Genomic DNA, 16,374 nt, shown 5'->3' on the forward strand with positions numbered 1-16,374 from the left:
GCAGACATGGATAATGGCCAACAGGCTCTGTGGAACGCCCAATGTGAGGGCCTGTCTGTCTGGTGGTGGCAGGGGAACGCAACTGTCATTGGAAAGTGGTCACTGTCACAAAGGTTATCACGGGATGGCCAACGTAGGGAAGCCACGAGGGCAGGGGAGGAGATCATGAGATCGATAGCAGAGAAGGTGCCATGAGCGGGACTGAAGTGAGTAGGGGAACCATCATTGAGGAGAGACAAATCGAAGTCCGTGATAAGTTGATTGATTAAGATACCCCCACCCGTTGAGTTGACACTCCCCCACAGTGGATGGTGGGCACTGAAACCTCGAGAAGTGGGGGCGGGAGTTGCTGTATTAAGGTAGATAGTGCAACGTAAGCAAGTGGCCAACCTGGACGGAGGTAAACATTGCAAAGGGCGATTGCCAGAGTCATTTGCACTAACTGCTATCACTTCCAAGGGTGTTTATTGAACTGTCCAGCCAAGTCAATATCAATTGCCTTCAAAGATCTGTAGACAGGAACGCTGCGCCGCCAGCGACGACGCCATGCACGTCGCAAAGGCATTGCTGTGGCACGTTGATACAAGTAAACGTAGCAAGCCAACGCCCAGCGAGACCCAGTGCTATGCTTCCGCACTCCTCGACGTTCGCACAGCGAATGACGCCCCGTGCTGCGGCGCAGCGCGAGAGCGCGGCGCTTATCGCTACGTCACTTCCGGCCGTTAACTTGATTTTCCAGCAACACGGGCCTAGTAATACTAGGGCCCGTGTTGCGCTCTCTCTCTAACACTCCACAGCGCTCTCTCTCGCGCACTGTCACGTGACTTGCGTGACGCGCGCAGCGCTACGCGCTGCGCGAAGAGCCCAGCGGGCTAAGTCCCACTCAAGGTCACCTGCCTAGCGAACAACCAAGAGGGGCCAAGTCACATAGCTATATGTGAACAGTGTTTTAATTTAAAAAAAAAAAAAATCTCACGGGATAGATAAGGATGGTTCTCGGGTAGGACAAACTTTATTGTCTATAATATAACATACAGTCACCAGTCATTAAATAAGTCTGTGTTGGGTGGTATTAGGTGTGGGGATGGTGGGTGGGCACTTCTGTGTGAACAACGGACTTAGAGTATTCAGCGCTGGGCGAGCGCCTCCGGCACCGCTATATATATTTACTTAGCCCGTGTTGCTGGAAAATCACTAAGGACATTGGAGCAAACCAAAGTGCAGACCTCACCAGATGCTATCCCAGGGCCAGGACAGTTCCGACAGAATGCCCGATAACAACGGAAAGTTGGAGAGTGGTCATCACGGAAAGGAGTTTGTTGGAGAACAAGACAGATTGCAGAATAAGAGGAGACAAGACATTGCAGTTCCAGTAGGTGACGGTAGTATCCGCTGCAGTTACACTGGATGATCATGTGGTGTGAGTCCAAGGTAGGCATGGAGGAGACAAGGAGGATGTCAGGTCACTTTGTCAGTAGCTGTCACTGACAAGGATGGAGTGACATCCATAAATAAGATGTCAGACTCAGGTTGCGAGAGGGGAGTTGGCACCTACGGGGGCGTCTTGTTGTGAGATTTATGTTTCTTCCTCTTCTCTTTTTGAGGTGGAGGAGGGCAGGACACGGGCAGTACAGGCGTCTAAGATCAGGGACCGAAAGAGAGCGGACGTTCTTGAGGTGTACAGATGGTGCGCCTCGTGGTGGTGAGAGTCTTCTGACCTGAGAGACGCCGGGGAGTTGGTTCCTAGGAGGAAGCCCGATGCCTGGCAGATGCCGAAGAAGGAGGGGGGGGGGGGGAAGGGAGGGGGGGGGCAACTCCCTGACAGGAGTCTATTGGCAAATTACCAAACCATGCTGTGGCGGTATACATGGAGAGAGAGAGAGAGAGAGAGAGAGAGAGAGAGAGAGAGAGAGAGAGAGAGAGAGGGGGGGGGGGGGGGGGGGGGAGGAGGGGGAAAAGAAAGCCTTTCAGGGTTTATTTTCAAAATGACAAATATGATGTCTGTACAATGTTTGGTCTTCTTTTGTTTAAAATTATGCCAACACTTATATTTCTATACTTTTGACATGATAAATAAATAAATGTATGTTTGGTTCTTGTGCAATAAATAATCGGAAGTGTTCCCGAACTTTATGTACATCCTGCATCTAAATTATTTTAATAATAAATTATCACAAAGTAAAAGTAGACTGTTGGCTCCACATATACGATAGAGAAACAAATCATTATTCCGTATTTTGATCATAAAGTTGGGGCAGGACCAGCAACTTTGATAAATTCTTTATCATTTCATTAAACAGTTTCGAACTATCAAGTTCATTTTCAAGCCAGGCCTACTGAAGCTACACTAACAGTGCTTGGTTAGGCAGCAGCTCACACACAGGTAATATATACAACAAGCAGTCAAATGGGAGCCAGACCAATTTCACAATATAGACATATTCATGAAGTGCAATTCAACTAGATTGTGACAGAATTACAATAAATAATTCTTCATTATTATTAAGATTTACAAAAAACTTGCAAAACAATCCATGAAGTTGTTATTCAAACCAAATATTAAAACATATTGCTATTGAGAATATAAGTTGAAAAAATATTATAGCTTAGATTCTGAAGGAAGCTAATACTCTGAGTATGGTCATAGCAAAATAAAAATACATCTTCAGAGTACAAGATTACGTGCTGCTTCTGACAATGTAATGCCCCTGGATTGAAAAAGACAGTTACATTAAGGGGGTCTACCTGAGCTTAGCGACAGAGGGTCCTGAGATATATTTTATGCTGTGTATTTCCTTTGGACATACTTCAGAGCAGGGTTTGTCCAACCATGTCAAAGTAAGTAGCTGGAGATTACGACAAACCCCAGCCAGATGTAACACAATTTTATAGCAGCAGCCCTGGTTGCAGCTGTTGTCTGGTCCTGGTTCTATGCCACATTTTCTGACACAGAGTTAATCATAATGGATAAATGTTACCAGGAAGATGAGTACTTAAGTTTTAAGTTTAAAAACATGCCTAAAACTTTTGTGCAATCCGTAAAAGACAACAATAAAAATTTACAAAAATCCTTAGGAGACAATAATAAAATTTTACATCAAAAAGTGGAGTGTTCACACTGACACAGTAATAAGAATTTGCAATTGAACAATCCGAATGTGCGGCCCATCAATATGAATTCATCTTTAGAGCTTTATATTTTTTGGAACAGTGACAAAGCCTAAATGAAAAGGGGCATACAGACAATTAGAAAGCAGGTAGGAACTCTTAAGATTCATATGCATGATGAAATTCCTAAGAGTAATTACATAATTCAAAAAGAGATATGACCAAAATGAACTAGTAAACCAGGAATTTATGAAATCAATTTTTTTAAAAAAGTACTGTCATATGCAATCTGAACAACAGCAAAATTAATAATCAAAATATTTAATGGTGTACTTTTGGGTGTACAAACAAGTTGTGGATTCCATTATAAGAACATTTTGTCAAGTGACCTAATCACCTTCTTCATGCACAGCAAGCTGAATTTACTTGCTGCCTGCACTTCAACCACATTGTATTAGTGTTGCTCTGTTATTTATAGTACAGAATGACTATCAACACCAACTACACTTTGATGCTCAACTATTTCTCAGAATCCACACTATTATTCTGTGAAATGCACATATTTTCAGTATTTTCCAGCTGTGGAGGATGAGAGGGCAGATGGGATCTTAGTAACTGAATGCTGGATCCAAGCATTGTTTTAAGCTGAATTTCTGTCACGGTTTACTATGTTTTACCGACATCTTTATTTTGACAGATACTTTAATTACACTATTGCAAATACTTTGTATTTGCACCACATTACTGCTCTCATCACATTTTATTTCATGATTATATTCCAAGTCGGGCTTAATAATGGCTAATTTGTTTGGTTGTTTCAATAGGGTGTGTTGATGTTTCTTGCGTATCTACTAAAGTGTCACAATAGTCTGCCCCACACAACATGCCACATTTTGTGTGTAGTGCAGTACACATCCAGCTTTCAAAAACCTAGATCACCAGACATTACAAAGGAGAAATTTTACCTTTTTTCAATGAGAGCAAAATAGTCAGGATAGTGTCTTTCTGTATGAATCACCTGGTATTTCAGGTGACACGGCCTACATAAAGCGGATAAGTGATTCACTGCTTCCTTTTATCTGTCTCTGTCTCAAGATTATCTTCATTAGTTGTCGATTCTGACTAAAAGATCTGCTCAATTTATTAGCCCAAATACTCCCATTCCTCCATAACATTCTCCGTAAGTGTAATTCTTCTGTCACATGTCACAGTTTGGTTGACCCTTGGCAAGCTTAATCTCTGAATCTCACTCTGTGGATTTTCCGAAGGGCGTTCCAAGAAATCAGTGAATGAAAACCTATTAGGGATTGAAAAGGAACTAGTTGTTAGGGTCCCAGTTGCCTTTGTTATTGTTAGAAAAACAATGTATATTTGTGAGACGACAAAAAAAATTTTATGCACTGTCAAGTGTTCAGTGAGTCTGGCTAATGTCACCTTCAATGGTTATCATGAGCTTAAGTTGTTGCTACAGGTTGTGTCAAAATTCTAAATACCCATTTCTGATTGTTAATTCCAAATCTCAAGTATCTAGTTTGCTGTCAACTGCGACCCGTGTAATCTTGTCCCTAAGGATTTGGGACTCCCAATACTGAATTCAACCAAACACACAATTTTCAAAACGATTTTGGTGTGCCTACTTCTTCTCCTCTTTTTTTACACTTCATGCTTCTTCCACAGCTACCTAATTTATTAGACACAATATGCTACGTTAGTATTAGAAGTCACACCTGGCATTAATGTAGAGAGAACATTGCTGCATACAAAACGAAATTCAGCTCCTATGATGGATTTCAGTATCATGAGAACAATATGTACCAACTATAGTTAAGTCTGCAAACTGATGAAAGATAAGGCAAGTCTCCACTCTATCTACTGAACTATGTCAGAAGGAGCAACTAAAGTCTTTCTTTAACATTATACCAACTTTTCCCCAGAGTTTCTTATGAATCACAAAGGAATGCAGCACACACTCGCATGGAGAATGTTTCTTTTGCAATAAATATATGTTAATATTATACAGAATATGGAAGTTATTAACTAACACACACACACACACACACACACACACACACACACACACACACACACACACACACACACACACACACACAAAGAATCTAAGGATACCACAGCACACTGCACTGCACTGTACTGTACCACTAAAAGGAAAATTGTTTTTCAGTCACCCTGAATGGCAGTTTTAACATTCCTCTGGAAAAGACCCTTTTCTCCACCACAAATTTGCTTGCCCTTAAATTCAGAGACAGATCGTATACGCATAAATAGGTAATGCAATCTGTACTATTTATATCCAAGTGTGGAGTCATCTACTACATCACAATGTTTTAATACCAAAAAAATAACTCTTTTAAACAGTAACAAAATGGTTGTCTTTTATTTAACATTTACATGGGAAAATTTTCATTTTTTAACATATGTTAATGGCATCAAACAATAATATTCATTCACACAACAGTCATAATAATTACACAGATTTAACAAATTATGGTCTTCACAAAGGAAATATTTCAAGGAAGGAAAAAGGATAAAATTGATCACAGTCTCTTTCACAACAATATTGAATGAATGAATTCGTGAATTAAACTGTCTTCTTAACCAATTTTTCATTTGTCACAATACGGTAGCCCATTGCTGCAAGAAGTCAAGAAAATAATGACACAAAACAATTATTAAATTCTTGAAAATAATATTAGTGCTACACAGCTGATACTACTTACAGGGGAATGTCTTACACAATATTATCTGTGTTGTTACTTCCATCAAGTTAACTAAGGGTGGTTCACCACTATATGTTAGCAAACATCAATCATGGTGCAAAATATGAGAAAGGGAAAAATACAAAACAAATAATAAAAATGAAATATAACTAAGAAAACTTATAGTTACTAAGCACTGCTCATCATAATCAGATCTATAACTTGGGCACCATGAGAAGAGTTACGCACTGTTATTAGAGCTGTAAGAAATGTTGCTAGACCAGAGATTCCCAAAATTTTCCTCTGACTGGACACTTTGAGAATCCTAGTACTCTGATGGAACATCCAGTTCCTCCCCCCCCCCCCCCCCCCCCCCAAATGTTGGGAAAAATGTCATATTATTAATAGTTTTCCCTTGGCACACTGTTTGGGAAACCCAGTGCTAGACTAAGATGTATTTTTTGCACGGTTATAGTCTAATAATAAAACATTGCTCTTCTCATGGGAGTAACCAACTACACATTTATGTTATAAAAATGAACAGTCCTTTTGAAGACAAACAACATGGTGATAAGAAAACAATGAACAGCTTACCAAAGTGTAAAACAGAATTGCACAAACACCACAAAAACCTGTGACCACTTGTTATCAAAATCCTGAACTACATATAATCATCTGTAAGACAACACTGGCAGTACAGAAAAGATGTTTGGGATGCACAGTATATTATAAAAAATGTGAAAATTTGATTATAAAACTCTCATGCTCCGTTAAGTTCTTTCACAATACAGATGGACTACCTTTTGTGTAGTGAGAGAGAGTCTCCCTCACTCCTGCAGCTTACACAACGGATTTTCAGATAATGCAACTACTGATGTATGGGGTATGAAGACACTAAAAGTAATAATCTATATAAAGCTATTTATACAATATAATGCAAAAAGTTTGAAAGCTTTTTTCTTTGGTATGAGGATCCATAATAACAAGCAACCGGCCACATGGCAATATTTCTGGGGAGGGAGGGAGTGAGGAAAAGAGTAATCTGGGAGCACAAACATCAAAAACCAAGTGTTACAACAGACAACAAACTTTTATGGTGATTTATAATCAGGCTGATTTGGCGAATGAGGTTCATTTTAGCCAGCCATTAATACTGCAGAATCAGTAAGAAACATTGGATTTGGCAGCTAATGACTAAGTCCATATCATGTCACAATCATTGTAGATTAAGAATAAACTTTATCGGGCAAGGAAAGTTTTATTGAATCAACTCAGTATTCACCTGAAGCAATTAGTAAACAAACACAACTTAAACAAAATATCCTGACAGTGAACTGAGCACCTCTTCCTGAAGCTGTAGTGCTTATACCCACTGTGTCAGTGCTACCCACTTCCATTATGTCAACCTCACATATCTGGAGACATAAGTAAAATACTTCTATCACCAATATAAAGAGAAGCTTGTACACAAACTTGCTTACAACTTTTACAAATATCAAAGGATATATGAGAAATCATTAACATTTCCAGAATCTACAATATAAACCAATCATGCTTCTGAAATGTAATTAAAAAACATTTCTATTAAGTTTTAAGTTTCCACCTGTGAATACTCTTTCCTTTTTATACAAACTCCTCCCTCTTAAACAAGACAATCAATACATTTCAGAGAAGAAAAAAGGAGAATGAACAAACATTTTAAACTTGCATGATTATGAATAGCCACTTACAGAAACTTAAAGATTATTTAACTTCAGTGATAGCCTGATGGCAACATCATTTTGCCAAATTTCCATTGTTACAATGGTGAACAAAACTAATCAAAATTATGTTTTGGAAATTATTTAAAATGTCATTCTAAATTGTCAAAATATTCATAAGTTTTTTTTACCAGTCAAGGCATGTATTATTTATAAAGAAATCATCAAACATTTAATAAACTCAAATCCATTTCATCAAACATGAACATTTAAGGTGTTACCAGAAAATTGTTACATTTATTAAAACACAAGAGTATAAATTTCATACAGTTCGTTTTTCAAATTTAATTGGCCTAGTAAAATGTTGCAACTGAAAAAGATATAATATCAAATAACAATCTTTCCGTAAGTTATTTTTGTTAACTGCAGGGAGCTCTCAATTTTGTAGCTGTCATGAAACACATTTAGAAGCATTACTGCTTTCTTAGGAAGTTTAGAATCCTGTCCCTGAAGAGCATGTGATTAACAGAGTTTCTAAACTTAAAGCATTCATTCACTGACTTCTCAGTAACTGATCGGATGACTTATAATAAGCATTACCCGAACCATAGGAACTATGTTTGACCATAAAATCTTTCCTGTTATACATCTGTGCCACTAATTCACAAAAACTCCTTGAAAATATGTTCATGTTTCAGGCTCTTCTGAAAGTAAGATTCATCAACTGTTTATGTTAGTAAGTGTATCTGACATCTAGTACACAATACTAAACCACTCAAGAAGTCTTTAGATGTAGTCACTGTAATTCCAGTGAGACGCAGAAAAATGTATTCTGTGAGTGGATGGTGGTAATTTCTTTTGAAGTGCAAACTTGGCTTATTCGGGACCTAATACATTTGCCACTTATTGCATATATGCCCATTTTCATATTATGCACCAGCTAAAATTTATCTCTGTTCTGTTTTACCATAAATTATTGTTGTAATTAAACAGCTCAAAGTGTTTGATAAGTCACAATTTTTTAGTTGTCACTATCACTGCATATAAATATAGCAAACACTAAACACAGTTTTTTTTTTCAGTCATTTATGCTGCAATGGTCTCTCCACTGAAGAACAAACCAGAGAAAAGCACAGCATCTAGCACATTTCTGCTGAAATTATTCTCTGCTAAAAGATTTCAAGCTCAAAACTTTGATATATAATTGTCATTCAAATAAGTAAAATTAAGTAAACATAAAAACTAAATACCTCTGATACGGCAAAATCAGATATAGCAAACGAGTCAATGAGTGTCTGTAATGTTCAATATCTCAACACTATTTACATTAAATAAATAAATATTTACAAACAATAAATTAAAAGCACAACATTATCAAAATAAAGGATACACTAACTTACGAAGCAAACAAAGTTCCGACCAAAAGCATTTCATATACAATTTATTGTGTTAAACCCTCCATGGCAAAAGTGTACTGTCCACGACATCAACTAAGGGAAAATGTGATTTACTAGTAGTTGAATGTTACAATTATCCTGTTTTCTCATACTTTTCTGAAAATGGAACCTTAATTCTGAATATCAGAGTTGAGATTCCATTTTGGTGTGCCATCAGTCAAAACAATAGACAAATAAAAATCTCTGCACTAAAAACTGCACCAGCTTCCCTAGTTCTTGCCTGCTGTGAATGACATCCTGGGTACATCAGTTTATAAGCAATTCAAATACTATTTCAAGACACACAGCTGCTTACTTCTTAAAAGTCCAGTCATAATCTGAAGCGAAGCAAAGCAAAGCTTAAACCAAGCATGCACAGTATTTACTATGATCTGTAAGCTCAGATAAAATACTTTTAAATAAGTAACAAAGTACAATAGATAAAATAACAAATCAATTCTACAAATGTTACTACAGCCTTCTATCAGCTATAAAAGCCACACTGCATATATTAAGAGCTACCTAAATTAAATGTGGTCTACATTTATTCATAAAGTAAAAACAAAATAAAAAAGAAAAACTTAAGTAGCTAAACTTATTACAGGGGAATCTCAAAATTGACATCTAGTTTTGCCGATCTCGCAAGGCTGACAATGTTGGACAGTTTCACAGCAAGTCTTGCAGCTTCCTCTAAATTATCACAAGCCAAGATCTTCAATCCCGATGCTGCTATCAGAACTTTTGCATCATCCACATTTGTACCCTGAAAAAATTACGCAGCATAAAATACCGATACTGGAATACTAACAAATATAAGAACATATTATTAAGTTAACTGCTACCATTTATGGACTCAGCCAAAATTATCTTCAATGGTTAGAGTACTTTTACTCTTGCAGTGATACTAACGACTTAATCAGAACATTGCTACACAGCAAACAAATATTAAGAAGGCTGTGATGAAAATATTGATATTATTAACAGGATTGATATCGATATTATGAACTGGATGCTATGGTAACATGCATGCTAGTTTTTTAAAATTTCTTGACAATGCCAAGACACCACACAGATGTATGCATTATTGCACTCCAAACTGGCTTTTATCTTCTCGAGTTGAAAGTGTTCCTGCTATTTTGTTTATGTTTAATGTGTTACAAAATCCACTTTGTCTTGTAATAGAGAAACAGTTTCTTGTTATGTTCCCAGAGGATTCCACCTGCTGAGTATATCTCTCCAATAGTGATTTAGAGCTGCAAAGAGCAAGTCCACTGTAGTTCACATGCTAGCATGTACAAAAATAAGTATGATTTGCAGCGCATTGGCAGAGTTAAAGATAAATGATAGTTTATATGCAGATGATCAAAAACAGAAGAAAATATGACTGATAAGTGAGGTGTGTGCTGTATTCAGTTGTCTGTCAAGCTAGTAAACTCATGTTTATAAATTAAGGATAATGCTGATACATGGCGAAACAAGTGAAACAATGCTCTGGTGGGTGGTTTGCGGGTTTAAATCACCTCGGGGTATGACCATGCAGTGCATTTCACCTGCGGTCGTCACACGGTGGCTCTGGCAGCAGTCCACATACAGCAGAGGTGTGTTGGTGCATGTCAGAGTACGGTGTAGTGAGTAAATGTGCAAACGTTTTCAAACATGCTAATGGTGACTGTTTGTTGAAAATGGCCCAGAGAACACACATGGATAACATTATGAGGCATAGAATACTAGGGCAACTGGCGACTGGTCAAACACAGCAGGACATAGCACGGGCACTCTGTGTACCACAATCTCAAGATTATGGCAATGATTCCAATGGGACGTCCACAGTGTACAACACCACAAGAAGACCGATCTCACCATCAGTGCCCACAGACAGCCACGGAGTACTACAGGTAGCCTTGCTCGAGACCTTACCACAGCCTCTGGAACAGTTGTCTCCAGACACACAATCTACAGATGATTGAACAGACATGGTTTATTCGCCTGGAGACCTGCATGGTGCATTCCTCTGACTCCTGGTCACAGGAGAGCGCATAAGGCATGGTGTCAGGAACACAGTACATCGTCATTGGAACAGTAGTCCCACGTTATGTTCACGGACGAGTCCAGGTATAGTCTGAACAGTGATTTTTGCCGGGTTTTCATCTGGCGTGAACCAGGAACCCAGTACTAACCCCTTAATGTCCTTGAAAGGGAACTGTATGGAGGTCGTGATTTGATGATCTGGGGTGGGATTATGACTGGTGCATGTACACCCCTGCATGTCTGACAGAGGAACTGAAACAGGTCAGGTGTACTGGGTCATCATTTTGCACCAGTATGTCCACCTTTTCAGGGGTACAGTGAGTCCCACCTTCCTACTGATGGATGATAATGCACGGCCACACCGAGCTGCCATCGTGGAGAAGTACCTTGAAACAGAAGTTATCAGGCGAATGGAGTGGCCTGCCTGTTCTCCAGATCTAAACCCCATCGAGCACATCTGGGATGCTCTCGGTTGACATATCGCTGCCTGTCTTCAAACCCCTAGGACACTTCAGGAGCTCCGACAGGCACTGGTGCAAGAATGGGAGGCTATACCGCTGCAGCTGCTCAACCACCTGATCCAGAGTATGCCAACCCGTTGTGCGGCCTGTGTACATGTGCTTGGTGATCATATGCCATATTGATGTCGGGGCACATGTGCAGAAAACAGTGGCGTTTTGCAGCATATGTGTTTCGGGATGGTTTTCTCAACTTATCACCAATACCGTGGACTTCCAGATCTGTGTCGTGTTTTCCCTTATGTACTTTGCTATTAGCGCCAGTTTTGTGTAGTGCCACGTTGTGTGGCACCACGTTCTGCAATTATCCTTAATTTATGAGCATGAGTGTAGTTTAGTGCCACATCGTATATTGTGAACAATGCTCACCACAGTGTATCTGTTTTTGTCTTCCAACTAGTGACACAAGCAAACCTTCTCTAAGCAGATGATGGTACAGACCTTTAGTCAGTATCTGCAGCACCTAATAATCCTACTACTTCTAACGGAAGTGTGATAATCAAGAGTAAGATCAGTCACACATGCCAATGTTCCAAGAACAAATGGGCATATTCTCAAATTTCCCCAATGGCAGAGAGCAGTTTGTTATTTTACTCATTTCTTTGATGACTGTACAATCCAAGACATTAAAAGTGAAAGTCACTGGTACACTTGTAATACAACTGCATTAACTAAATATTAAGACACACTACAATGAGCTCTGTCAAGTAAGTGGTCTGCAGAGAAGTTTCAAAAAAATGGCTTCTTTTTCAATTTTTTTTTTTTCATGTGTATGTCCTCCAACTGTGAAAACTGTGTTTATTTATCAAGAGGTCTGTTTTTACATGCAAGGTTTTTGTGTGAATTTTTGAGTCATGACCGATTTTGTGCCACATTGTCCATGTTACATTTTGATGACACTGTTACATCTGAACGACTGTTGCAAATGTTGTCAAAAAGAAAAGCATGACCTGATCCATAAAATGCACCCATTACCTGATTTCTTTGCCAATAAATGTCAAAGCAGTTTTCATTGAGAGATTAATATTACAACATATAAGCAATGTGTCTGATGTGGTAGGGTTTGGTTTAGTGTGTGTATGAGAAATTTAGTGAATATTACAGCAATTGTTATCCTATCGGCAATTCAGCAACAAGAAGCATGCTAAAATGTGGAATGTACACAGTTCTGCAGGGGATGTTGAAATATAGTGTTCAGTACCTTGTACAGAAAAGTTTTGCAAAGCGTTTTATTTATGTAAGAACTAACTTCAACCCAACTCTTTTGGACATGTTGAGGCATTTAAGCTACATGTGAAGTGGGAACAGTAATGAGAAAACAAGAAAGGTTTGCAGTCTCCATTCAAGAAATGTATCTCTGGTAGATTATACAGTTGAGAAGAAACTGGCTGAAAAGGGAGAAGGTTTTTTTTCTACAACAAGCTTCTTCATCCATACAAATTGACAAGGCATTTCTACATCACTCTCCAGAGAGAGTTCCACCTACTGTAAACAATATCAACACAACCTGCTTTTGCAAAGTTCCTTCAGACAGAGGGGGAAAAATAAATGGTAAGTCCATCAGGAGGGAGAACAGATGATGGTGCAAGGACTGCAATGTTGATCTCTGGTACACAGAGTGTTCTGAGTTTAACTATATCAAAATTAATTAGAATCATATCATAGAAAACATTCTAAATTTCATGTGCCTTCTTTTCATCATTCCCTTACTGTTTCTGTGAATGCAGACGACAAGTAACTATACAACTCAACTGCTAGGGCACTTAAAATTCTTTTCTTTACCATTTTCATGTCCTTTTATGCTATTATGGTAAGTATTTCAACCGTATCTACTTATATGAAAGTATATTCTTTTAAAGCATTATTTTTCCCTTTTCAATGGTGTAATTTCTACATTTTGCAATGCCATTTAACAGCAACCCATAATTAAAGGAGTCCAGAGGCAAGTACTTAGTGTAAATAGGGCAGTGTTAATCAAAAAAGATTACTAAAAACGCAAAGCAGAGCTTTCTCTATTCCATTTATTGAGGCAGTTTTCCTGTTACTGACAGTTAACTTCTCTTGTGGTTTCATTTACAATGATTTTAACAAACAGTTACAGAGCTCTTGGAATAATTAAAAATTCCTGATGTGACAGTATCAGAGAATACTAACAGCAAGTTAATTTTGTATTCCATTTTAAAATTAATCACTGATCAAATAATAATAAATTTTCACAATTCACCATGTGGCAACAGCCATCCAAGTACAAAAGGTGATTATCACTGCCTTTCTTCCTGCAAATAAGTGCCACTATGGGAACACTGAGCTACTCAGTGATTTGTCACTCAATATGAAACTTCATGGCAGATCAAAACTGCATACTGGACCAGAACTCAATCCTGGGACCTTTGTGTTTCCCAGGCAAGTGCTCCTCCAACTGAGCTACCTGAGGATGACTCATGACCTGTCCTCATAGCTTTACTTCCACCAGTACCTCTATCCTATCTTCCAAACCTCACGAGATTTTCACTCTGTAGCAGAGTGTGCACTGACATGAAACTTCCTGGCAGATTAAAACTGTGTGCCAAATCGAGACTCGTGCAAGTGCTCTACGGTCTGAGCTACCCAAGCACGCCTCATGCCCCGTCCTTGCAGGAGAGCTTCTGTGAAGTTTGGAAGCTAGGAGACAAGGTACTGGCAGAACTAAAGCTGTGAGGACGGGGCGTGAGTTGTGCTTGGGAAGCTCAGATGGTAGAGCACTTGCCCGCAAAAGGCAAAGGTCCCCGAGTTCGAGTCTCAGTCTGGCACACAGTTTTAATCTGCCAGGAAGTTTCATGTCAGCGCACACTCCGCTGCAGAGTGAAAAATCTCATTCTGGAAACATCCCCCAGCTGTGGCTAAGCCATGTTTTCGCAATATCCTTTCTTCCACGAGTGATAGTTCTGCAAGGTTCGCGGAAGAGCTTCTGTGAAGTTTGGAAGGTAGGAAACGAGGTACTGGCAGGACTAAAGCTGTGAGGACGGGGCGTGAGTCATGCTTGGGTAGCTCAGATGGTAGAACACTTGCCTGCAAAACGCGAAGTTCCCGAGTTAGTGTGTGCGTATCTTGTAGATATTAATTTTGAGTTAACAAATGTTCATTAAAATTCACTTTCATATTAAAAAGTGTGTATCATTGCTTTTGCTTCTTAGGTGCTTACTGGCAAATTTATTTTGTCTTAAAAGTGTAATACCCAGTATCTTAAACGAAATGTTGAAGATCAGCAATTTGTCTAAAGTTAACACTGCTAATGTTGAATTGACTATTACAACTGTTGGAGAGTGATATAAAAGAAACCACAAAGGAATTACCCAAACAGGACAGAAATTGGTACATGTGATGTATATGTAAAAAAATAATTTTTTTTTTTACAATTTCTGAAAAACTGGACAATTTATTTAAGAGAAAGAGCTTCACAGACTAAACAAGTCAATAAAGCACTGGTCCACCTAACACCTTTATGTAAGCTGTTATTCGGTTTAACACTGATAAGCTTTGTTGGATGTACTACTGAGGGATATTGTGTTAAATTCTGTCAAACTGACACATTAGATTGTCAAAATCGTGAGTTGGTTGGAGGGTCCTGCTCATAATGCTCCAAACGTTCTCATTTGGGGAGAAATCCGGCAACCTTGTCGGCCAAGGCAGTGTTTGGCAAGCATGAAGACTAGCAGTAGGTACTCTCCTCATGTGGGCATGTTGCTGAAATGTAAGCCCACCATAGCTTGCCATAAAGGGCTACAAAACGGGTTAGAATATCATCAACATACTGCTGTGCTGTAAGGGTGCTGTGCTGTAAGGGTGCTGCAGGTGACAAAGAGGTCATGCTATGAAAAGAAACCCATCACTCCTGGTTGTCGGGCGGTATGGCGGGCAACAATCAGGTTGGTATCCTACCGCTGTCCGGAGTGCTGCTGTCTCATGTGATCTGCACCCTAGAAGATGTTGCTGTCTGTCTTTCACTGCTGCTCTAGCATAGCACTACGGAACATTGTAGGGGGAACAGTGACACGAGCTTTGCTGGAAGAGAGAACTACGATGATTTTGTGTGTGTGTGTGTGGGGGGGGGGGGGGGGGTTCAGCAAGCACCAAATTTCATCATGCCGTCAACCCTGGGAATCTGCCCTGTGTACTTTGGCTTTTTATGAACATCTAACAAATTTCAACTACAGTTTGCCTGCAGCCATTTGTACTCAGAGTCAAACTGACTTTAAAAATTGGACAAATACTCAACAATATCACACATTTCTGCAGGAGATGGTGAAAGTCTGAATTGGAGCTAGTGACGTACTTGTGTGTTTTGTGCGGCGATGTCGTCAGTGCTTACTGTGAGGTTCGATAGGAAAAATAGGGATGTGTGTCAGCTGCTGGTTCTACATGGCCAATGACAGAGCGGCAGACAGACAATAAGTTTGGAAGCAAGAGACATAATAACATTCTCATGTCAGTATAGAAGCAAAATCCGCTATTTAATCAGAAAGTGGGGGAGGGAGTTGTGTTCCCAGGTCCCACTGTAACGACAACCTCACAAATCACAACATATTCAAATGAAACAGCCAAATAATTGTAACAATGAAGATATAAGTTTCACAGCCCCCACGTTAGGATGATAATGATTATAAATAGTGGTACCACAGTTAACACGCTAACCTAACAAAGAAAGGTAATGAAGATAAAAATTAATGTAAACTGTTTCTTTTTGTTTATTTCTCTTTGTATTATCAAAATACAGACAATCAATAAATCACATAAGTTTAGAATACGTGTAAATTTAGTTTTTTAGACACATCCCCTATGTCAACACAAGAATTCCAAACTGCATCAGGATCCACTGCAAGTACAATGA

The 16,374-nt window shown here is 39.1% G+C and overlaps 1 protein-coding gene across 1 annotated transcript in view; it reads right to left on the reverse strand.

Annotated features, from left to right (window-relative positions):
* Window positions 1-7,063: 7,063 nt before the first annotated feature.
* The window catches only part of LOC126457670 (succinate--CoA ligase [ADP-forming] subunit beta, mitochondrial), an 87,809-nt gene continuing 78,498 nt past the window's right edge, over window positions 7,064-16,374 (reverse strand). Inside the window, exon 9 of the mRNA XM_050094171.1 lies at window positions 7,064-9,724. Coding sequence (XP_049950128.1) covers window positions 9,560-9,724 — 165 coding nt within the window. The 3' untranslated portion in view covers window positions 7,064-9,559. The remainder of the gene's footprint in view (window positions 9,725-16,374) is intronic.

Source organism: Schistocerca serialis, chromosome 2, assembly GCF_023864345.2.
Source record: "Schistocerca serialis cubense isolate TAMUIC-IGC-003099 chromosome 2, iqSchSeri2.2, whole genome shotgun sequence".
NCBI lineage: Eukaryota > Metazoa > Arthropoda > Insecta > Orthoptera > Acrididae > Schistocerca > Schistocerca serialis.